Source organism: Caretta caretta, chromosome 1 (genome assembly GCF_965140235.1).
Source record: "Caretta caretta isolate rCarCar2 chromosome 1, rCarCar1.hap1, whole genome shotgun sequence".
Classification (NCBI taxonomy): Eukaryota; Metazoa; Chordata; order Testudines; family Cheloniidae; genus Caretta; species Caretta caretta.
In genome coordinates this window covers 80,324,978-80,350,441 of record NC_134206.1, presented here as the reverse complement: position 1 = coordinate 80,350,441, position 25,464 = coordinate 80,324,978, and the positions used below count along the sequence as shown (strand labels likewise).

The 25,464-nt window shown below is 40.8% G+C and overlaps 1 protein-coding gene across 3 annotated transcripts in view; it reads left to right on the top strand.

The window, feature by feature from the left end:
* The window catches only part of TBC1D4 (TBC1 domain family member 4), a 156,503-nt gene that overhangs the window by 107,618 nt on the left and 23,421 nt on the right, over positions 1–25,464 (top strand). Inside the window, exons 9-12 of one of the 3 annotated variants that reach the window (XM_048852302.2) lie at positions 7,242–7,316; positions 8,481–8,707; positions 10,914–11,051; positions 24,939–25,099. In XM_048852302.2, the coding sequence (XP_048708259.1) occupies positions 7,242–7,316; positions 8,481–8,707; positions 10,914–11,051; positions 24,939–25,099 (601 nt within the window). Of the gene's footprint in view, positions 1–7,241; positions 7,317–8,480; positions 8,708–10,913; positions 11,052–15,734; positions 15,830–24,938; positions 25,100–25,464 lie in introns of those variants that run through there. The other 2 variants (XM_048852311.2, XM_075129033.1) reach the window with 2 other exon arrangements.

Below are 25,464 nucleotides of genomic sequence, written 5' to 3'. Positions count from 1 at the left end.
CACTGAAGGGAAATACAGGTGCAGTTGCCCTGAACTGTGACAACATTCATTAAGTAAACACGGTCAGTCCCTTCTGAAAGAGCAGTGAAAAAACAGCATCACGTGTAGTCTGTTGTAACTCTTCTCCCTCGTGAAATACTTGAACACTATTGCTTCTAGCTCCATGAAGCCCGTGTCAGAGGGCGCTCCCTCAGCTAGCTGGTGTGCCGCACAGCCCGGCCCATTTGGGTTGTCTCTTACTCACAACATGCACACAGGCCATTTCTTTTCCCCATGTATAGCTTTAATCTTTAGATTCCCAGCTTCGCAGAGCATAGTACAGGCAGGTATTGGGAGGAACCTTCTACCCAGGTGTATCTAGTGCACACAGCTCACTCTCTCAGCCACCCATAACTTCCTATTCCTGCCAAATATATATCATCCCTTGTTGAGCTAATTACCTCATTAGCCTAACCATTGCCCCCATATGTCAGCAATCTCACCGTCACAGGTTAATTGCCTCCATTAAGCCTGTAATCTTCCCTGTCCCACAATTACCTAAGCGACCAGTAGCAAAAATTGTGAAATATTAAGGTCATGGCTATATTATGTGCAATAAGGGGTACACAGATAATGATGAATGGCATCTCATTTCATCATCAATGTTAGCCAAGGTGCAATTTGTAATTAAAACAAAGTAACAATTGGAAAAGTTGAATAATTCTAAAAGGTATAGCATGGTAGTATTTTCTGTCCTCTCCCTTCAGCTCCCTTTTCCCCCACAGTGTGGTGTTATAAAATCCTATTTAAGCTCAGACTGCTAAAAGTGCTGTAACTGAATGATGGCAGGCAGGCTAGGAGCAGAGAGAAGAGGTGTAAAGAGGAACGAGGGAGGTCTGTGAGTTATTGGACTGAGAGCTAAAAATCCTGATGGACTGTGATAGTGAGGTATAACTGTTGTGCTGATGATGATATGCCTAAATATGTTGCCTGGGCCATCAGAAGTTATTGAACTACAAATGGGAGAAACTTAGGTATCAGTTCGGCAAGGTACTTAAGCCCTTAACTTCAAGCATAGGAGTCATCCCATTGTAGTCCTTGTGTTTAAAGTTAGGCATGGGGTTAAGACCCTTGCTGAATTGGGGCCACACCTATCATTAATTCTTGGATCAGATTAATTTGACGACATTTGGAAAGTTAAGTAGCAATTGTAACACCCTAGACGTCATGACCCAAGTATGGGGGAATGACCCTTGGAAGATCTGGGTAATTTAGAAATTAGAAACTAGCAGTTAGAAATATCATCAGATAGTGACAGCGACAACAATGCCTTGTTTCAGAGGAACAGCCGTGTTAGTCTGTATTCGCAAAAAGAAAAGGAGTACTTGTGGCACCTTCTCTAACAATGCCTTGTGCTTTGAATCTTTTTTATTTTTGTTTAATGCCCATAGAGCATATGACTCGGGAGGGGGAGTATTCTGGCTCTGATAGTTCAGTGCTTCACTAGGGGATGATGCTATTGAACAGACATGTCCTGGAGATGGAATGTGAATCTAGGAATGACCCAATAAATATTGTGAAACAAAGTCTTTACTGCATAACTCAGTCAGGTATGTGGGCACATTAACATTTTGTAGCTCACAATGTTAGAAATTGTTTCCACTAAACTGGTACTACAGGTGAGTCGGCTGTTTTCTAATTGGTCTACTAAAGATACAGAAACCACTCTTAAGAATTGCTCCGTAAGTAAGATCATTTTTCTCCATGATGGCTTATTTCACCATTTAGAATATGGTATGTCTCTCTTCTGACCAGGGTCATTGTGACATAAGGCAGTGCCTTGCAGTGTGCATGTGTGTGTATACGTATATGTGTGTGTGTGTGTATATATATATAATATGTATGTGTATATATAATAATAATATACAGTCTTGTCCATTTATCCTCTGATATGATGAGTATATTACATGACCAAATAAAACTGCTAATTTTAGGTGCCAAAAATGTATCTGCAATAGATTAAAAACGATCAGTATGTCACAAAGCATCTTGCAAAAAAACTAGAAATTGGACAACAGGGCATTAATGCAAGAATTGGAAAAGTAGTATCTTACAAGATTGACATGGCCATTTCATCTAATTAGATTTGGGACAGGGACTTGTTGTTGTGTATGTACAGTGCCTGGCACAACAGGGCCCTGATCCAGGACTGGGCCTTTAAGCACTACTGTAATACAAATTATAAAAAATAATACATTGTAACTTATCTTTGTCTTTTTTGCCATCTACCTTTTAAAAGGCTGCTGCTTGTTTCATATTGGATTGCAAGCTCTCTGAGGCAGGAAATGTATTTCTCTCTGTTTTTCTACAGTGTCTTGCACAATGTGGCCCTAATAATGGTCCAAGTCATTTAACTGTACCATGATGTAAATACTGATGACATCACTTGTCCTCTTTATTTTAAAGTTTTAGTAATCAAAAGATTTATGTAGTTTTATAACCAGGAAAGAGGACCGTCCTAGTTCAAGTATCAGAGAGGTAGCCATGTTAGTCTGTATTAGTGTTAGTCTCCTCATTGTTTTTGTCATAGTTCAGATCAACTGCACCTGTTTTTTTTCCCCCCTGTATGGTACAGCAAGAACACCTGCTCACAGGCTTCCGGCTCCCCAAGCTGTCGGCTGTCTTGGGTGCAGATGTCTGTCTGTCTCTCTCTCGCTCTCTCTCTCGCTCCCTTCTGACTGGAGTATCTCCAGGCTGAACAGTTTCCTGCCTCCACGGTGTTATTCTCAGCAAAAGACAGGCTGCCTTAAGCAAGCTTCTCTTGCCTTCTGTTCACTAATAACAGAATGATTGCCAACAGTTAAGTTACCACACAGCACTTCCTATGCAAGCCTATTTTATTCTTAAGGTAAAAGCGATACAGAGAAAACACATTAAAAGCAATAAAAGAACCTACATGCATGCTAATAAGCTTGCATGAGATAAACACAACCCTAATATGGGCTCTGGCAAGAGCAATCCTTCAAAACCCCACCCAAGGAGTTGCCATGTGGTTTCACATTCATCATAGCTTCAGCTCAGAACAAGCACCTTCATGACATGTTTAGTCCACCCTTCGTACAGTTCAGGGGTCTTTGATCTGGAGTTTCCAGGAGAAAGTAATTAGCAAAGAATTGCGTTCTCTCCCCAGGGCATACCTTCAAAAGGATGGATTCACCCCCTCACCTCCAGGTATTTCCTAGGAAATCTACTTTACACAAGTTGTCACCAAAAATCCTTTGAAGTTCCTATGTCTCCCGCAGATTACATTAATCCTGTCTTCTTGCTAAAGCAGTTCCATACAATCCCACAGCAATACACAAACATTTTCATTTTTAATGCAATGAACTCCAAAAATACTAAACCTAATTCAGTAAGGTTTTTCTAGGATAATACAGGATAATTGCCTAAATTGTCACAAAAACAAATTAAAAGTTTCTATTCAGAAAGTTGTTATGTTCGTAGTCTGAGAAAATCTGTTCACATATTTGATTAGTAGATCATGAAAGAAGAAAGACCAAGAAATCCATGGAATGTAAAATCCTTCTTTGTCCTCTGATTGTATGTGCAAAGTTTTCATGTTTGTCCATTTTTAATTTTTTTTGAAAGATGTATTTATTATAAAGCCTCCGTCATAATGGATTAAGAAATACATACTTATAAAACACTCAAGCAATACAGTAAGGACAGGATCATGAACAGCTACTTGCCCAGATAGTCCCATTGGCATCAATGGCACTACTTGAGTAAGAAGAAAAGGAGGACTTGTGGCACCTTAGAGACTAACCAATTTATTTGAGCATAAACTTTCGTGAGCTACAGCTCACTTCATCGGATGCATCCCATGAAGTGAGCTGTAGCCCACGAAAGTTTATGCTCAAATAAATTGGTTAGTCTCTAAGGTGCCACAAGTACTCCTTTTCTTTTTGCGGATACAGACTAACACGGCTGCTACTCTGAAACCTGTCATTACTTGAGTAAGTGCTCACTAATGTCGGCAAAGGGTTTACAGTCTAACCCTAAATGAGAAGCCTATTTGTTTTATTAAAAATAAAAACCTCAAAAGTATGGTTCTTTCTCATTTGCTTACTTTGCTGAAATTTCTGAAATTTGTCAGGGCTGCACTGAAAACAAGCTGTGGCTTCATAGCTGTGTATCCCCGAAAAATAAATGTAACCTGTGCTTGACCTCAAACCTCATAAGTACAGTTTGTGAATTTTGTTCCTAGTGCACATACCAGACTAAGAAAACAAAGGTTTTTCTCCAGCTCAAAAATGTAATATTTATAGTAGCCATATTTTTTTTGAATGTCAAAAGCATAACCTGACCCTTCCTTACAGTGAATTAACACATTATTTTAGTTTAATTATTCATATCTCTGTTATGTGATATGCCACTGAAGAGAGATTCAGCATTCCTTTCTGTTGGGAACAGGCTTTAGGAGGTCGTGTGCGCATCCCTGGCACTGTTAGTGGTTTTCAGGACTAAAGCTCTGGCAGGAAAAAGTAACCTGAAGCAATTCTTAACATTGTTGACATTATAAAACATTACCTATGGCTGTGAGTACAGCAAGAGGAGCTACTGTGCCTTAAGTCTATCAAGAATTTCTATAAAATATTTATTTATAATTGCATTACTGTAGCACCTATGGGCCCTGTCAATGACCAGGACCCATTGTTCTAGGTGCTATACAGTCAGAACAAAAAGACAGTCCCAAAGATCTTACAATCTCAGTATAAGATGAGATAATAGACCAATATAGTCAGATCAGATGGAGCAGTACAAAAAAACCCCAATGAGACAACATTGGTCAGCATGATAGGCTGTGGTCTCAGCAACCAGCAGCCTAATCACTGTTACACTTTTGTAGCCATCACAGAAAAAGGAGTGTTTTGAAGAAGGATAGCGAGTTAGTTTTTTGGATATTTATGAGGTGCTTCTCCCAAGTGTGAAAAGTAGCCTGGGAGAAAGCAAATGGGTCTGCTGTTGCGTGTCTGATTAAGTATCAAAGTAGCATGCTTCAGGAGCTGGGGGATATCCATTCCCGTCAGATAATAAAACAATGTAACATCATGTACTCTGATAGCATATTTCACCCAAAGGCTTGCAGTGTTCACTGACTATTCTCAGTAAATACGGTCGTGTTATAACTGGATAGATAGCAGAACTGCAGAAAAGAATGTGAGGGTCATAAAGGATCATCAGTAGTGTGACACTGTTGCAAAAAATGCCAGTGTCATTCTGGGTGTATTAACAGGAGTGTGATGTAAGACATAGTAGGTAACTGTTTTGCTCTACTTGGCACAGGTGAGGCCTCATCTGGAGGACTGAGTCTGGTCTTGGGCATGACACTATAAGAAAGATGTGGACAAATTGGAGAGAGTCCAGAGGAGAGAAACAAAAATAAGAGGATTAGAAAACCTGTCTTAGGGGAAAGTCTGGAATACTTGGGCATGTTTAGTCTAGAGATGAGAAGGCTGAGGTGGGACATAAGTTTTCAAAGAAGTAGAAGGTGATGTTATAAAGAGGACAGTGATCAATTGTTCTCCCATGTTCACTGAAGGTGGGACAAAAAGTAATAGACGTAGTTTGCAGCAAGGGAGACTTAGGTTAGATATTAAAGAAAAACTTCTAACTATGTAATAAGCGCTGGAACAGATTACCTAAAGAGATTGTGAAATCCACATCATTGGTAGTTTTTAAGAACAGATTAGATAAACACCTGTCAGGGATGATCTAGATATGTTTGGTCTTCCTTGTCGCGGGGAGATAAACTACATAACCCCTGGAGGTCCCTTCCAGCCTTACAGTTCTATGAATCTGTTCTGCAATAGATCATGCTAACACCAACTGTAAATGGCTTGTAGAAGAAAAGAAAGGTACCTTACACAAGTGTAGGATGGAATCCCTTACCCCCAGGGAAAAGTGGGAGACCCACAGTAGAATTTGTTGGTTTGTGACTCCAAATCCACTCGAATAAATGTATCATTCTCAAAACAGGATTTGAAGAGTCAGGGAATTCGGTGCAGTCTGTTTGTTCCAGAGGGTTGTTGGACTGGGAATGGGAGAGGAAGCCCTGTAAGAGAAGAATCTACCTCTGTTAAAGGTTCTGGGCGGATGGGGAACAAATGAAGTCTGATAAATTTGAGGAATATATAGAATGTTTTGTCAAATAGGAAAAGATTCTTTCAGAAAGACATGAGGGCAGGAGACGGGTCCTAGAAACGTCTTAATGATTATGAGAGAGATTCTGTGGGTTTGAATGGACAGGAATCCAATTAAAAAAAATTGTATCTCTCTTGTGGTAATTCTGTTTTTGATTGCAGTAGGTCATGTATTTAGATTTCAAAACAACTCTTTGTGACTTTGCATGTTTAAACTAAGTTGCCAATCACTAAACCTACTGCCTTCAGGAAGATGAGGCATAGGTATGTCCCTATGTGGAGCATATCCCTGTTTGGTCCTTATTGCGATCAGGGCCTCTTCCTAGAGTTTGTTGTATTTTTCCCTTCAGGGGATGGCATTTTTAATGTAGAAATTCTTTCTTGCCTCTGCCAAGAGGTAGCTTATTTTTCCTTGTCAAAAACCTTGACGTGGAAGCAGGCAATTCTTTTTACTTGCAACAGATTTTTACGCTTCAAAATCTTTCCATTCTTCACTGCAGAAAAAGAGACCAGTGATGACTTTCCATAATGGAGAGAGGGCTTAATGGACTGTAAATCTCACTGTATAACTCTGAGATGATGGAACTGTACTACACAGATGTAAACATACGATAGACTGTACATTTGAGGCATACTCTGGCTGCAACCATGCTGGATTGGAATGTAAAATATATATGTAATGCACGTGTATAAAAATCCCAAACATTTATAGCTTCTATTTTATAATCCATAAACGCCATCAAAATTTAAGATAAAATTTCATATGTTTTTTTCCTTGCAAATAACTTTATTTAATATTTGAACCCATTGCAAAGCATGCTAATTAAAAAAATTAGTGAGTGAATTTAGTGCTCTGAAATCAAAGGATAGATTGAATTAGATAAAGATACATAGTACATGCAATTATTATGTGGACTTTTTTTATATAGCACTTTATAGCACCTCACTGTTCACCTGCAGGATCACTGCTATTTTTTCCAGTCTTCTCTTAAACAATTTATTTAATCTTACTGTCAAGAACAAAACTCAGGATAAAATGGAACACTCTCATTCCTGCAGGGAGCTAGCAGAATGCGAGGCCGTCTGGGCAGCATGGACAGCTTTGAACGGTGCAGCAGCCTTACTTCTGACAAGGTATGTAACAAAATTAAGTAAAACTGGAATGTGCTGTGGTTAATGCTAAAGCATAGTAACACAGCAACTCTCCTTCTTTGATTTCAAGGTGGCCACATAAAGAACGTATGTATTTTGCAAAGATCAAGTAAGATACATCTACAGTGGAGGAAAATCCTCCTTGGCCATTGTATATATTTTATTTCAGTTTTCTAAACCACATTATTGTTAAAGCTCAAACTTAAAGAAAATCTTGCTGTTTTTCATTTATGCTGGCTGTTTATTTTTTAAACTTCACGTAACTTGCTTTTGTGAGCAAACTAATCCAGGGAATTTATAGTCTGTTTCTGCTTCATAACTTTTCAGAGGGATGTTTAAACTAAAAAGAAAACACAATTTTAAAAAAAAATTATTACTTTTTTTCAAGTAAAAAAAGCTGCTTTTACCACGTTAAAATGGTGAATGCAAAACTAGCTAACAGTCGCCATTGTTAAAAAAAGAATGTACATAAAGATGTTGAAACACAAAACATTTGTTACTGAATAAAAGAGAGGCTTGAATCTTTTTTTAAGTAGTTGAAAACCCCATGTGTAATGCCAGTTTTGTTCACTTTCATTTTATTTCCTGTTTTTAATGTCTTTTTCCTTTTACCTCACACAACATTTGAATGAATGATAGTTTTTCCCAGGAGAAGGAGGATCCATAACAGCTTTTATTATTTGATTTTCCTGCTGCTGTTACTCGGAATCTGGCTGTGTAGTAATAATCTTTTTTCCAGGATATTGCTTTGACAGTACAGGAAATATGTTCATGTTATGTCGAGGAAGCTAGTATAAACCAGCTTTGGCCGTGATACTTTCTTTTTCATGAAAGAGCTAGAAGTCTAGCAGTTGCAATTGTTAGTAGCCAAAGGGTGTTCAAGAGAGGAGCTTCTGATCTATTATGAATGCTTTGTGTACACCCTCTTTGTTGCTTTAAAAAGGACATTGCTATTTCAGAGCTAATTATCAAAGGATGTCTGGAGTTGGTTGCGCAGCTGATAATTAGCATACAATAGGCCGTGACCAAGAAGGGGAGAGGCTTTAGTCCTTCCAGACCCTTGATGAGCTGTAGGATTTGTTCAGTTATGTTACCAGTTGTACAGTGCAGGGGGGAAAGTGTCACTCCTATCTGATTTCCTTTCAGGACTGTTCACCCGGGGATTCTCCTCCAGCCACTCCTCCAGCTTCCCCCGTGTCCTCGGTCTGGCAGCCATTTCCCGAAGAGGACTCTGATTCTCCTCAGTTTAGAAGGCGTGCACATACTTTCAGCCATCCAACGTCCAGTGTCAAGAAGAGGATTACTTTCCAGGACGGGAGGTCCCAGAGTGTTAAGTCTCCACTTCTGAGACAGAATTCTATAGAGCAGAGCAGGTGAGTTTTCAGAGCTCTCCTGATCAGGAAAAATAGAATGAAATGAATAATATAAATAAGGCCCATCCATGCATTTAAGCCACAGTTGTTAATGTTCACATAGGCTGCTTGTGCGAATGTTTAGATTTCTAAATAATTGTATTCAGAAAATTTCTCCACAGCTAAAGAACTTGTTGCTGTACCCCAGTTGATACACAGGCAATAATTAACTGACCAAAGAGCTAGTTCTCATCTCAGCGGCCTTGGGCAAACCACTTAACCTTTTTGGCTGTCTGCTTCAGAGAATTTTAGGGGGTGGGAAATTCCCATCAGTTCAGCTTCACAGGTGGCCACACGGCAGGAGCTCTAATGTAGGCAAGGCTCTAGTGCCTCCCATTGTCTCCCACCAGGTCAGTTAAACCTCCTGAGGAAAAGTTTGTAGGAATTCAATACGACCACATTGTGAGACTCCTCAGCTATATTTAACTTTTTTGAGGGGATAGCATGTGTAGGTTCCATAGTGCCCTTTCCCAAACATCTCCCTTTTAAACTCTTTTCCTTTTATTCTGGAGACCTTGGGAGGCTGCTCCCATTGGAGACAATCATGGCTCCTTCATTTTGGTCAGAAGGAGCCACCACGATTCTTTTTCAGTTCTTCTTGGATATTCCTTTACTCTCCCCATGTCCAGTAGTGAGCATACAAGCGCAACATCACTTAGTCTTTCTTTGCTTGCTCAGACCTTAGACCAGTGGTGGGCAACCTGCGGCCCGTGGGCCACATGCAGCCCATCAAGGTAATCCACTGGAGGGCTGCCAGACAGTTTGTTTACATTTTCATGGCTGCCCACAGCTCCCAGTGCCCGTGGTTCACCATTCCCAGCCCATGGGAGCTGTGGGAAATGGCAGCCAGCATGTCCCTGTGGCCCGCCCCGCAGCTCCCATGGGCTGGGAATGGTGAACCGCGGCCACTGAGAGTTGCTGGCGGCCATGCAAATGTAAACAAACTGTCTGGTGGCCCGCCAGCGGATTACCCTGATGGGCCACATGTTACCCACCACTGCCCTAGACTCTGATTCCTCTTACCTGGTAACATTCTTTTCCCAAACTACTGAGGTGGCCTCTACATTTTACACGTTTACATTTTTAGAAATATATTTTTAAAAATCATGTTGGCTGACATGGTAGCAATTCTTTTTTCCATTCAATATGCTTATTAAAATGATGAGGTTAATACCACAAGTGACTCTCTTACTTATGAAGTTGATTCTGTTTCATATAGAGGTGCGGGAGAGGATAAGAAAAAAGCTTTGAAATGAGTTCATCAGAATGTTGTTGTTCCTGTGTTTGGCAGATAAGTTTAGTATTTTTTTTTTCACTGACCAAGATGTTGTGTGCAGACAGGAAACCTTAGCAATTAGTATTTAAAGACTTGCTGACTTCACTGCTTTGCAATAGTCTTCAAGAAGTCACTGATTTAAGTTGCATGATCAGCAAGCTTCCAGTCAAAACAACAGCTTCACAACAACTTGATCTTAGGTTGTTCTTCCTTTCTGTCACAGAATGAAATATTTATATCAAAGCAACTGAAATGATTCTAATATGTCTTCAAATAGGTTTTTATTTTTTCCTTAATTATTGAAACATTGTGATTTGACTTCTTTGTAACATATATGTAAGATTTGAATTTTCCAAAATTTTTGAAATTGGTGTTGAGTAATTCAGTGGCAATTTCTACAATAACCTTGCACTTGAATTTTCTGAAAAAGTTTTCACCTTTAAATGTACTGAGAAAATATTCTTCTTAAACTTCTCTATAATGTGTTCACTTTCCTAGTTCATTCCCACTCTAATCTTTTTGGTATTTTTTATTTAGCAAAGTAAGTTTTGCTATAAATGTGGAACCACTGAAGTGCATTACAAACACTGGGTATTTCTCTGTCTTGTTGAAATTAACTAAAACTAAAGAAATAAGAGGTTTTCTTAGCTGCCTATACTTTAGTTTCATTCTGGTGTCTCTAATTTCATCATAATGCAATAATTTGATTTATTAAACCATTTTTTGCCCCAATTTATATCCTGTACAATTCTATTGACTTTGTTGGGGACACAGTCAATGTAAGTCAAGGCCGCAGCTGGCGCAATATTTATAACAGTTGTAGGTATTTTAACTGTGTAACCAGCACACTTAAACACATTTGCTACATTTTGTCTTCTTGCCTGCACTCAGTCCTGTGCCTGTAGCCCGACGACGATATCGTAGTGAGAGTGGACTTCCCTCTTCCTTCTCTGCCCCCTCTTTCCTGAAAAGCTTTTACCAGAGCTCAGGCAGGCTGCTCCAGCAGTCTGAAAATGACGTTTCCAAGAGGTGAGAGGACTGTCTTATGCCTGCAGTGCAGCGCGTTCTTCAGTGCAGCTGGCTTATGACATGGAGTTGTCAATTAAATGGCATTTTGGTGTTTTGAAACATGTCGCTTGTGCTAACAGGTTTTCTCAATAGTTGATCTGAATTGATGAACTGACTGTAGAAATGCTCATTAAAAGTAACAAGGCACATCCGATTCCAGGGTGTAACCACACATAATTACAGTTGTCATAGTGCTGCAAAACTACTGCGTTGATTTGTAATACCAGTACATGAGGCTTTTTGTGAGCATTTCACCAATTAATTTCTCCTTTCTGTGTTTTGTGGGACAGCATGGAAAGTGTCATTGTTTGGCTAACCACCAGCATGAATCATTCTCTAAAGCTTTTAAAATGAGGGGAGAGAACCACGAAACATGCGTAATATGCTAGTCCCTTGCTAACGTGCAGCCTTGATACGTGTGGTAGAAAAGGGGGTACCTTGTTGTTTACAGTGTTTCATTCAGTAATTAATCAAATCCCTCACTGCTAGGTGCTTCACAAACGTATCATGGCCCTGAAGGGTTTACAGTCTAAAAGAGGCAAAAAGAGGATGCTGTGGGAAGGCCACATAAGCACCTAGATAGACCAAACAAACAAAACCTCAAGCTTGCAAACATAGGCCCTGATTCAGGAGAGCATTGAAAAAATTCTTAAGTGTTTTCCTGAATCAGAGCTGTAGTGATTGAGATATTGGTCTCGCACTCTGATTTCATGATTTTTGCAGCTGCTTTTTAAAAACAGACTCCCTTTCTTCTCCCAGTCCCTCTTCCAATCGGCCTTTTGTGCACTCCACTACTTACTGGCTTTTCTTCTGTCACCCTGCAGACTGTTGCAATAACTGCTGATTCCCCTTGATGTGGGGAAGAAACCATTCTCCTGTTGGGGCCATGACAGGGGCTATCTTGACTGTCCATCCCCCACCTTCCTCCGCTGCACAGGCACCAATGTCTGTCAGTTGTTGTCTTAGATGGTTTATTGTCAAATCCTGATCTGAAATCTGTCTGTCTGCAGACAGAATGTTTATGCATAAATGTCCAGTCATGTGATACGTAAGGGGAAGTTGCTTTTAAAGTTTTTGGGGTGTCTAAAGGAAATCATATTCCCACTTGCTTTCTAATGAACTTGCAATCACTCATTTAAATTAGGTTATAAACTGTGGGGGGCAGGGACACTATCTAGTTGCATATCTATCCAGTTCCGACATAGAGAGGCCCTGATCCTGAGTGAAGCTTCACAATACTGACTACAATGCCATCATTTTACCGTCCTTTATTCTAGCATAGAGTTTTTTCCGATAATATATTGATCGGGTTAATTAAAGGTGAAGGAAGTGCCCTCTTCTCATAAGACTCAGAATCCTACTTCTATTTCACTGCAGTAGATTGATTTGGGAGTTATAACTTTGTTAGACAATAGGTGTCAACAGTCATCTACATTCGGTTAATGCTGAGGAGTCTCCATAAATCCCACAATTCTACCACAAAGTGGAAGTATTTGTTTATCACTTTATATTTAAATGGCCCTGCCTTTCTGTCTATAAACATAATGCAGGCCTGCCCCAGGCTTACTAAGGATAAGCACCTGTGTTTCCGGCAGTTGGGGAAGGGTGAATGTTAATTCCACACAGAGTGAGATACGGTCATTACCAGAAGTCAGTTTTTTATTTTTCTGTTATGTTGTGGGCCAGAGTCTAATCTCAATAATGCCAGTGTAAAAATCTCCATTGAAGTCAATGAAGTTGTTTCAGATTTACACGTGTGTAATAGATCAGAATGTGGCCCTCTGTCTCAAAATCTGTTTTTGTAAAACACCACTTTTTGAATAATACATTAGATAAGGATCTTGTGCACTGTAGTGTGGAGTTTTTAAATGAAAATTAGTGGTTAATCCTAGCAACAGGGCTTATCTCAAAAAGAAAAGGAGTACTTGTGGCACCTTAGAGACTAACCAATTTATTTGAGCATAAGCTTTCGTAAGCACGAAAGCTTATGCTCAAATAAATTGGTTAGTCTCTAAGGTGCCACAAGTACTCCTTTTCTTTTTGCGAATACAGACTAACACGGCTGTTACTCTGAAACCAGGGTTTATCTCGTCTGTCTGTCAATATAAATAGACAGTGGGGAAAAATGCAGAGGTTTTATTAGAAAATTCTGTACTGATGGTGTTTCATCTGCATTACTTTGAGCTCTGCAAAACATTTCACATCCTGTTCTTTCTGTTCCTCTCCTTTTTTGATCCAGAGTGTATGTTTGTGAAGATGAGATATCACAGTCTTTAGGTAGTTAAAACTGAGTGATGATAAAGTAGCTATGTAATAAACAGCAGTCACAAACATTCAAATCTATATAATTTGGCTTGGTTTAAAGAGAATTAAGTGCATCATCCAAATGATGTTCTCTTCCTAGATTAGATTTTCTCTGATTCACATTACTGTGAAACTATCATAACATGCCATCAGGTTGAGGCATGAAAGAGGAAGTTCACATCTTTCTTGTGGTTTGATTGATATATTTTTTTGCTGACAACTTTCTGTCTTGATAGGTTCACGTAGCAAAAGTCTGCTTTTTTTTTTTTTTTCCCTTTCCTGGGATGTCTGGAAATGTTATATTAAAAAAAACAAAACAAAAACGAAAAAACAGGTTGTGTAATACAACAGTTCTTTGAAAGGCAAAAAGCTGTAGATTTTTGTTTTAACTTCTAAGGCCCTTAATTATAACTTCAAACCACTTGTATCTTTTCACAAACCTGGCTGTTGTAGTAAGAGAGATCCTTGCAGAGATCAGTAGGAGTTTTTCATGTATATCTTGGCTCACACCACCTTTTTCCATATTAAGAAAATGCAGTATCCTCTGATACAGGTTTTCGAACCTTTGAAGGCTTGTTCACAACACCTAGTGGTTAATGTATATGTTACTAGGGAAATTCTTGTTCGTCTTCCCCTTGTGCAATTTGAGGTTTCATGTAACTTACATGTAGCTTGGGGGGGGGGTGTGCTCATGCTACTGGCAGTTCTACTGCAACTCTTAATGGGCAGCAGGAGTGTGTGTCAGCTTACTTTTCACAGAGCTAATTTTAACAGCTATGTTTGATTTATAGTAGTTGGATGGGTTTATTCAAATACAATAAATACCAGTTAAACTGTACAGCTGTTGAGTAAAAAGCAGCCCTGCTTAAACTGTGCAGCTATTTTAGGTGGTACCAAAGTGAGAATTAAAGATACACAAATGTGATCCTCTGAGTATTTTGTTTTCCACATCTTCATTGCAATACTTATAGCCAATTTAAAAAAATATATACTGAGGTATTAGAGACCTAATGTCTGTTTCCCACAACAAACCTATCTCATTTTAGCTGGACAATGTGTGTTCTTTGTGAAAGTATCTTGGTGATAATTACTGGCTTTTACGAAAAAACGTTAGCATGTGTTAAGCACTTCGGGCCAGATTTTAAAAGGTATTTAAGTGCCTTGTGAGATTTTTCAAAAGCACCTTGGTGCCGAACCCCACCCCAACACTTTTTTTTGAAAATTTCACTAGGCACCTGAATACCATTAAAAATCTGGCCCTTTTAGAATAAAATGTGCTATGTCATTGGAAGTACTCTATTAAAATGCCATCATTAGGACAAATCCTTTGGTCCTTATCCAAGTCTTATTCTGTCAGACTTCAGACTTGGTTTCATTAGAAGACTGAGTAAGGCTCTTCAGACTTTCCCCATTGTTAACAGGGTTTGTCCATTAACAGGTATGGTAGCTTCACAGAGACGATTCCTGAGTGATAACGAACACCCTCAACTCTGCCTTAGTCAATGGATGTTGCTAGTGCTCGGAACCTCTCAGAATTCAATATGGAAAGATTTTGCTTGCAGTGGTAAACTGCTTTCTGCCCAAGTGCAAGTTTAGGGTGGAATTTGTACTCTGAGCTCTTTTTGTTTAAGACCATTTTTAGGTGTTAACAGGGTGGGGGTGAGGGTGTTTTTAATTGACTGTTTAAAATAACCCTTTTGAAGCTTGAAAGCAAAATCCAGTTTTTCGTTTAAATCTTGTTTCCTTCATCTCAGGAATCTTTAGTTGTTGTAGGGTTGCTCCTGATGGCTAGACTATTGACGTGGATTCTTATTTTTTCTGTGCAAGACACGAATAATTACATGGACTTTGCAACAAGGAAAGAAGTTAATTCCAGTTTAGAGCTCACCAGTTTAAATTGTGTCCCAGCTGCAGCATGCTGTTTTACCTGTTGTGTTTTGACTGGCTACCAGTGAGTTCAGTGTGTAATTTAGTTAGTATGCTTTCCAAATCTTTGAAATATTTTATTGCTAACAATAAATTATTAGTGCTCTAGCAACTAAGAAAAGCAAAGGATTTAGGAGCAATCTCTGAACAAAATAGCAGCAGAAAAATCATCTTTCAGATTAAAGATAACTGACAGCAAATATGACCAAAAGAGATTTAAACTGAGGGAGGAATACTTTATTTCTTAACCTTATGCCAGCCCAAGTCAAAGAATTTAAATTCCATGTGATCATTTGTACTGGATTTGTTTGTCCATTTAGTTTTCAAACAGTGAAGCAGGTTGTCTGTTTACCCAACTGCTATTTAGTTAGTTGCATCAAAGAAAAGAAAAGCAGAAGTTGAAGTGAAAGCAAATTGAAGAAAATGCAAATCTTGACATGAACAGCAAGAGTAAAGAGTTACTCCTGGGTCAGTCGTAATGAAGTGATTTTAAGTACAAAAAATTTCAGGTAAGTATTGTAATTCAACATGATCTTATTTCTTGGTAGAGCAATCTTGGGAGGGTACTTTAAAGATGTATTTTGAAAGTAAGCTTTAGATAAGGTGAAGAACAGTTTGTATTTGCAGTTAAATGAAAATAAGCAGTAAGTTACAAAGTGTGTTGTACATAACAGCTGTCTCAAGAAGCTGTCTAGTTTTCAACATAGCATGTACTGTCTAGCATGTAGTCTCTAACAAAGAGGTAGCAGATATACTGGTGTGCTTTAATATAATATAGTTTTGCCAAAATGAGAAAATGGGTTATTGATCCTTGAGACAGACACTTGAAAATTTTCCTATAAAGCATGTCTTAAAGCTCTGGTTAATGTACAGTATTCTACATTCTGTTTCTACAAGGCAACTATCTTCACATTTATGTTCTGGCTGTTGAAATGTTAAAGTACAAACTGAGAAATGCCTGATGCATTTCATTGTATTTCTAATTTCATTTTTTGGGTTATATATATGCAAAAGATTTCAGTATTAAGGATCAAAGAGTATTTGTTCAACAGCTTTACTGAGAATGATCATTCCTTATTTAGACTTGAGCTGCGAAGAGAGTGCCTAGTAGAAACAGAATGTAGAATACTGTATTGTATATTAACCAGAGCTCTAAGTCATGCTTCAGGGAAAATGTTTTAGCAGGCAATGACTACCACATACAAACATGCTTCACCTTGCCAGAAGCCTTGTTTGTGCTTGCTAGACACAGAAAGGACCATTATAAGCAAAATCCAAAACTGTTTTTTTCTATGGAGGCAGAAAGAGTCAACATATCAGAATTTTTTAAAATTTTTTATTTTACTTCAGTCAGTTACATTTTTAGGGATCTCTTTGCATTTGCATGACTTCCAAATTGAGCTCTTTATGTATGGAATCTTTACTATGAGAATGCACGCTGAACATTTTTAATGAGGAAATTGTTCAGATGCCACAGCAACATCCATGTTTTTAGTTCAGCTGTTTGCAGGATTCTTCAACCCTTTCCTTTCTAGTGATTCTACTTTTTGGCTGTTTAACAGTTTATACTGTCAGATATTACCTACCTATGTTTGAAAATGCAGAGCATTTTAATTGCATGTACAAATTCCTGCATGCCTACGTATGGCTGGGCAATTAATATTACGTAGCATACAGTTGCAGTTTTAGTTTTACTAGTGCACATGTTATGATACAACAAAAAGAACTGGGGTGGGGACGGGGGAGAGGGAGTGTAGGGAAGGAATTCCGTAGCTTTTGAAGCAATTATAAAATACCCCTTCTCGAAGCAACTTGTTTTCAATTCATGTTGAAAAATCATAGAATCACAGAATAACAGAGTTGGAAGGGACCTCTGGAGGCCATCTAGTCCAACCTCCTGCCCAGAGCAGGACCAATCCCAACTAAATCATCCCAGCCAGGGCTTTGTCAAGCCTGACCTTAAAAACTTCTAAGGAAGGGGATTCCATCACCTCCCTAGGTAACGCATTCCAGTGTCTCACCTCCCTCCTAGTGAAAAGTTTTTCCTAATATCCAACCTAAATCTCCCCCACTGCAACTTGAGACCATTACTCCTTGTCCTGTCATCTGCTATCACTGAGAATAGTCTAGATCCATCCTCTTTGGATCTACCTTTCAGGTAGTTAAAAGCAGCTATCAAATCCCCCCTCATTCTTCTCTTCCGCAGACTAAACAATCCCAGTTCCCTCACCCTCTCCTCATAAGTCATGTGTTCCAGACCCCTAATCATTTTTGTTGCCCTTCGCTGGACTCTCTCCAATTTCTCCACATCCTTCTTGTAGCGTGGGGCCCAAAACTGGACACAGTACTCCAGATGAGGCCTCACCAATGTCAAATAGGGGGGAACGATCACGTCCCTCAATCGGCTGGCAATGCCCCTACTTATACACCCCAAAATGCCATTGGCCTTCTTGGCAACAAGGGCACACTGTTGACTCATATCCCGCTTCTCGGCCACTGTCACCCCTAGGTCCTTCTCTGCAGAACTGCTGCCTAGCCATTCGGTCCCTAGTCTGTAGCGGTGCATGGGATTCTTCCATCCTAAGTGCAGGACTCTGCATTTGTCCTTGTTGAACTTCATCAGATTTCTTTTGGCCCAATCCTCCAATTTGTCTAGGGCCCTCTGTATCCTAGCCCTACCCTCCAGCGTATCTACCATTCCTCCCAGTTTAGTGTCATCTGCAAACTTGCTGAGGGTGCAATCCACACCATCCTGCAGATTATTAATGAAGATATTGAACAAAACCGGCCCCAGGACCGACCCTTGGGGCACTCCGCTAGATACCGGCTGCCAACTAGACATGGAGCCATTGATCACTACCTGTTGAGCCTGACAATCTAGCCAGCTTTCTACCCACCTTGTAGTGCATCCATCCAGCCCATACTTCTTTAACTTGCTGACAAGAATACTGTGGAAGATCGTGTAAAAAGCTTTGCTAAAGTCGAGGAATAACACATCCACTGCTTTCCCTTCACCCACAGAACCAGTTATCTCATCATAGAAGGCAATTAGATTAGTCAGGCATGATTTTCCCTTGGTGAATCCATGCTGACTGTTCCTGATCGCTTTCCTCTCCTGTAAGTGCTTCAGAATTGATTCCTTGAGGACATGCTCCATGATTTTTCCGGGGACTGAGGTGAGGCTGACCGGCCTGTAGTTCCCAGGATCCTCCTTCTTCCCTTTTTTAAAGATGGGCACTACATTAGCCTTTTTCCAGTCTTCCGGGACTTCCCCCGATTGCCATGAGTTTTCAAAGATAATGGCCAATGGTTCTGCAATCACATCTGCCAACTCCTTTAGCACTCTCAGATGCAGTGCATCCGGCCCCATGGACTTGTGCACGTCCAGTTTTTCTAAATAGTCCCGAACTACTACTTCCTTCACAGAGGGCTGGCCACCTCCTCCCCATGCTGTGGTGCCCAGTGCAGTAGTCTGGGAGCTGACCTTGTTCGTGAAGACAGAGGCAAAAAAAGCGTTGAGTACATTAGCTTTTTCCACATCCTCTGTCACTAGGTTGCCTCCCTCATTTAGTAAGGGGCCCACACTTTCCTTGGCTTTTTTCTTATTGCCAACATACCTGAAGAAACCCTTCTTGTTACTCTTAACATCCCTCGCTAGCTGCAACTTCAGATGTGATTTAGCCTTCCTGATTTCACTCCTGCATGCCCGAGCAATATTTATATACTCCTCCCTGGTCATTTGTCCAATCTTCCACTTCTTGTAAGCCTCTTTTTTGTGTTAAGCCAAGCTGGTCGCCTGCCATATTTACTATTCTTTCTACAAATCGGGATGGTTTGTCCTTGTAACCTCAATACGACTTCTTTAAAATACAGCCAGCTCTCCTGGACTCCTTTCCCCCTAGTGTTATTCTCCCAGGGGATCTTGCCCATCAGTTCCCGCAGGGAGTCAAAGTCTGCTTTTCTGAAGTCCAGGGTCCGTATTCTGCTGCTTTCCTTTCTTCCTTGTGTCAGGATCCTCATGGTCACTGCCTCATCTCATGGTCACTGCCTCCCAGGTTCCCATCCACTTTTGCTTCCCCTAATTCTTCCCGGTTTGTGACATGCAACAAATCTTTTTTTTTTTTCCCCCTCCCTGTGTCTTATGAAAAGTTTTTCTTCCTAACAGATGCTTATTGACTAAGCATAATCTGAAATTAGAACTACAGTGATCACCCTTAGTGTTTTTATGAGGAGGGATATTAGTAGAACCTGTATAAGCTTTCTAGCCTGTAGAAATGTTTGCCCAATGGTACCCTCCTGTGATAAAGCCTTGGAAGACTCCTTTGAATTTTCCCCTCAGGTAGACATTCAGTTTGCTGGATCAGAGGTAAGGATAGTGCTTCCCAACCCTGGTAGCTGCAAAGACCTGGTGCTTCAGTTCTCTGTGCTGGTGGCTGGCCTGTTGTTGCCCCCATAGCAGCAGAGTCTCTGGAGCCATACTGCCATCAGTAGGGCCCTACCAAATTCATGGTCCGTTTTGGTCAATTTCATGGTCATATTTCATGATTTCAGATGCTTAAATCTGAAATTTCAGGCTGTTGTAACTGTGGGGGTCCTGATGCAAAAGAGGTTTTTTTGGGGGAGGTTACAATGTTATTGTACGGGGGTCATGGTACTGCCACCCTTACTTCTACACTGCTGCTGGCAGCAGCGCTGCCTTCAGAGCTGGGTGGCCAGAGAGCGGTGGCTGCTGGCCGGGATCCTAGCTCTGAAGGCAGTGCAGAAGTAAGGGTGGCATGGTATGGTATTGCCACTCTTACTTCTGCGCTACTGCCTTCAGAGCTGGGCACCCGGCCAACAGCCGTCGCTCTCCGGTCACCAACTCTGTGGGGAGCAACACAGAAGTAAGGGTGGCAATACTGCAACCTCCCCCCCTCCCCCCCATGACTCCCTTTTTGGGCAGGACCCCCAGTCTGAGAAACGCTGGTCTCCCCTGTGAAGTCTGTATAGTATAGGGTAAAAGTACACAAAAGACACATTTCACAGGGAAGACCAGATTTCACGGTCCGTGATGCATTTTTCACAGATGTGAATTTGGTAGGGCCCTACCCATTAGCATCTATATCCATGCCTGGACAACTTCTCCCTCTGAGGGGAGCTGGGAGTTAATGTTTGGCTGTCCACTGAGTTCAGAGTGGGGTGACTATAGTGCTATTGATCCTCTGACCTCCAGCATGCACCTGCCTTACCTAGGTACTAAAGTTTTGGGCTAGTACACATCTGAAGTAACTCCTCTGAAATTAGCTAATCTGGATTTTCATTAGTGTAACTGAGAGCAGAATGCAGCCCACTAGGCCTAGATACTGAGTTGAATGTTTTTAGCAATACCTAAGATAGTTGTATAGAAATCTATCACCATATACTTGAAAGTTTGGGAACATATGGTAGAGCTGGTATGACCATTTCTGCATCCATCTTGGCCAGCTTCTGGTTCCATCTGCTCATCTTAGTGGTGGAGCTTATAAATAACATTAATGTTTGTTTGAGGTGTGGGTTACTTACTTTTCCTGTTACCCTGTAATACATCCTTGCATACCTTTCAGATCAGACTTTAAATTTAGGTCCTCTTAGCTCAGAGAGGCAAACTATCAAAGTAGAATTTAAGAAATTCCAAGGCACTCTATTTTATGGCTTGTTTGTTTTTATTTTATTTAGAATATTTTTTCTGATAATCCCTCACACTTTTTTAAATAGCCACGTGTATCCCATTGTATGCTTCAAGCTGTGTGCATAAGTCTGACACCAACTACCTCTACAGTAGTCGATTGTTTTTGGAAAAGGAAATGAGGAACTAAGATAGTCATTCAAAATTACAGGGGAATTTTGGAAGATAATGCATAATTACCAACTTATCTTAAATGTCCAAGGATGTGAGACTTATTGTGTGAAGTACATAATGGTAGCCATGTTTGTCTACAGAGAAACAACCAGTGAAGCACAAGTAACTCATCACATTGTACATACTGAAGGTCAGAAAGGTGCGATATTAAACCATAGACTAAAATGTGTGGTAGCTATCTCTCCACCTCTAATTTTTCTATACATATTAAATACTGAAAATAAAACACTGGTGTTTCACTTTTTTCTTCTCAGTCACTTGCCCCAGAATTGTATGTCCCCAAACTGCATCCCCCTTCTGAGGGCTTGTGCTAGAATAATGGTTTTGGTTTTATTATTTGTATAAAGAATGATAAAAAGAAGAGGTTATGCTTCTTTTCTTGTTCTCAAGGTTACATTTTTGTAAGATTTGTAATGATTGAGCTTGATTTTCTAATGCATGATGCAAACATTTGAATAAATGTAAATAGTGATTGTAGTTTGCATCCTTAGTAATCCTTCTGTACCAAATTAATTAATAGACCCAAATCCTAGTGCTTTACCTGCATGACTTGTCCCATTGACACTCTCATAAAGCGAGCAGATTTTGGCCCAAAATGAATTGTATCTTCTGCAGTTACATGTCATGATTTTCAGACTACTCTTTTCATCACCTCATTTAGATTAGTATTCACATAACATTCTCTGTAGTTGTATATAATAGAAATAGTATTCCTTCTTTTATTATCCACAGAAAATGTGTAAGGCAACTATTGGGCCACAGAAAGATAAAAACTGGGATTTTTCAGTGTTATTGTGGTAGGATGTGGCACTAGCTAATCCAAAAGCCAATCCTAGCTTTTACAATGGATCATTGTTCATCTTACGATATTCAATAGAAGAGTTTCCCAACTGGTGCTAAATCTCTGTTGAACCTGCAGTCCATGAATTGGCAGACAAAACAAAAAACAGGATAAATTGGGTACATACAGACTTAATGTGGTCCTTCTGTTCAGATGATAAACCGCATAATCATTCTGTTTTAAAGTTCAGTAAACTGAAGTTTTCCAAAGACCAGAACTGGCTCTGATGAAGGTACATATGTGACCTTGATTCAGCATGTTGCTTAGGGCAACATAGCTAACATAACTGTAGCTTTTAATATGACATGGTCTAGCTCACTTGCATGCTTTCTCTTTTTTTACCAGTTGAGAGGTCAGAGATGCAAATTGTTGTAACATTCCGTTACAGACTTACTTCCTAAATATCATAGTGAGCATTTGTTGATTTGTCAGCCCTCCCTTTTCTATAGATCCAGGAGTCTGTAGCAGCAGTACCCATGGAGGATTAACAAAATTATATAAGTACTGTAGGTCCTGGGGACATGAAAAGTTCTGGTTCTTTTAGAACTTTCCTGCCAAAAGCTGCATCTATAGATGCAATGTTCTGTAGTGTCCTGACAACCCGTTATGATAAAGTTGCAGCCTTGCAGTATTCCTTATTTGACACTTTCAACCTGTCTTCCTGATGCATTGTCATCCCACTGGTTGAGTGTGCAGTGATAGTTACCTGTGACATTGCCCTGCTAGCTTTGTAAACCTCTAAAATACACCCTTTTAATTTTATCTTAGTATTGAGGCTTTGGTGGTCGTCTTTCCCAGATGGCAGTGTGGGGTAAAGCACTGTAAAAGGACTGCAGACTTTCTGTAACCCAGAGTCCTATGCAGGTGTTCTTTGAGAAACTCCAGTGAGTGCCACCCACCTCCTTTAGGAATGAGTATCTCAGATTCTTATACATCACAGACCTGAGGTGCTGCAACTGAACCCTAACAGAGTACACGGTAATCCTCTGGCAAGCACAGGCAAATCTCTGGCATCCCCCTTTTAGAGGACTTCCATATAGTACAGAAACCCCATCACTTCTTTGAGATAAATGGTCCATTTTACCCCTTCTTCCTCTGCTGAATGTGTTCCAGCAGCCTATTCCAGGAGTGTAGTCATACCTCTGTGGTTAAGGGTTGTCTCAGGTCCATTTGGGGATGGCTGGTGCTATTTGTCCTTATCAGCTGCTACTGCAAGTGCTTTGTCCAAGCAGTATTCTGCCTAAATAATTAGGATTGGTAAAGATTTGTTTGACTTGTACATCTGCCTTCTGTAAATGAAGCTGTAGGTGTCTGCAGGCCAGTGTAACTGCCACATGCTGAGCCATGGAAGGAGTGCAGGGATGGATCAGTTGCAACAGAGTCAGCCAAGATTTTTTTTTTTTTAAGAACAGAGCTGGATATAGTCACTGCCCTCATGGATTCAACCAGTGGTTTGTTTGGTTCAGTGTCCTGGGTAAAACTTTCAAATAATGAAACTCAACAGGACTTGAGTTCCTACTTGACTTAAGTGCTTTTGAAAATTTTACCCCTTGTCTCCAGCAATGGCCAGTGCCAGATGCTTTAGAGAGAGGTGTTTAAGCCCCATAGTGGACAATTATAACTACCTCACCTAAGTTCCTTCTAAGCTGTGCAGCCGTGCAGCTGCCTATTAAGTGCCACGCAGGCGCTCAGGGCTGCAGCAGGGAGAGATGCCTCTCCCCAAGCCCCAGACCTGCTGCGACACTCCTCCCCCGGTCCTGATCCAGCTCAACCCTGGACTGGCCGGGGGACAGGCGCCTCCCCCTCATGCTGCTGTGGGGAGAGAGCTGGGGGGGGGGGGGGAGTCCTCTCTCTCCCCCTGTAGCCCCAGGGAGCCCCACGGCACCCAAGCCCCTCATCCCTGGCCCCACTCCCAAAACACACACCCCCAGCTGGAGCCCTCACCACCTCTGCCCTAGCCCTGAGTCCCCTCCCACACCCCGCCACATGAATTTTGTTATCACCTCCGTATTGGTGCACATATGTCACACATAACAAAATTCATTCCACACATGGGTGGGGAAAAATTAGAGGGAACGCTGTACCTCACAGGGGAAAGCTTCCTTCTAATCTCCTGCTCCACCTTGCTCTCTGCTGCCTCTTCCTCCATCAGTATTATCTGCTCAGCCAGCTTCCTGTGGTCCATTTCTATGTGCCAGTTGGTGGTGAGATCAGTCTCCTCTAGAGCACTGTGACAGGATCTCTCTCCCCTGCTTTCCTGGCCTCTGCTCCTTCTGCTGGGAATGCTGGTACAGAATGCAAACTCCCCCTTTAGTGTGAGGCGGTGGGGGGCAAGGGGGGAGCACTCTCTAGTTGTCCCCTTGTTCCCTGTCACTGTCAGCCATCTCCTGAAGAGTGGGAAGAGGGAATGATTCATGAGGGGGTTGCTGAAGCCCTAAGCACTTCCACCTTTGGGCTCATGATCCTGCTTACTTTTAGTCTGTCCTGCCAATTAAATGAGTTGTCGGGTTTTGTGCTCAAGCGATGTCCTCACCTCAATGTGTTGCATCAGATCCTCTTCAGGCTGAAAGGAAAACAAATTGCAGCCTTTTGAAGGCTGAATATTAGTTTATTTTGCTGCACTGGAATGTCTCTTAGTTTTTCAAATGGAATTTTGAAAAAAAGATAAGCTTTAATTCTGAATACTAGGCTAAGCACTCACTCTACCTGCTGTCTGGAGTGAATTTCGGAGCATCATTTGGCAATTGTGTTCAGGTTGTGGTCCGTGATCATGATCTGCTTTGCCTACCTAACACTGATCCAGCATATGCATGTGTGTTTCTGTGTACTAAATGAACCTTTATCAACTTGTTTTCAAGCTGATTTTTTTTGGTTGTGCTCTCTGCTTGTTTTCCTCCAGTGATGGGGAGGGAAGGAAAAGGACCTCATCCGTCTGCAGCAACGAGTCTGTAAATGCCAGCGGGGTCACTCTTACCCCCCGCCGCATCTCCTGGCGGCAGCGAATCTTCCTGCGGGTTGCTTCACCCATGAACAAATCTCCCTCAACAATGCAGCATCAAGGTCGGTGGGCTTCAAAGAAAGCAGACTGTTCATATGCTATTGCTGGTTACTCCTGGAAAGAAAAGTAGATGTTTAACGAGAAGCAACTTAATGCAACATTGTAACGTACTTGCTGAACCAGATTTGGAAAATATCTCCTTGGGGTGACTTTGAGTCTTTGTTTTGAACTGGTGTTTCTAGCAGCAGAGGCAAACTAATTGCATGTTGCTATAGTTGTCATCAAGGGCAGAGAAACTGCAAGAACTGCCTTTAAGTGATCAAAATATCTGTCAGCAAATATTGCCACACCCTACTTACATAAGACACAAGAATATTTATTTTTTAAAAAGAGCATTTTGACAGTGTTCTGTCCCAAACAGAAAACA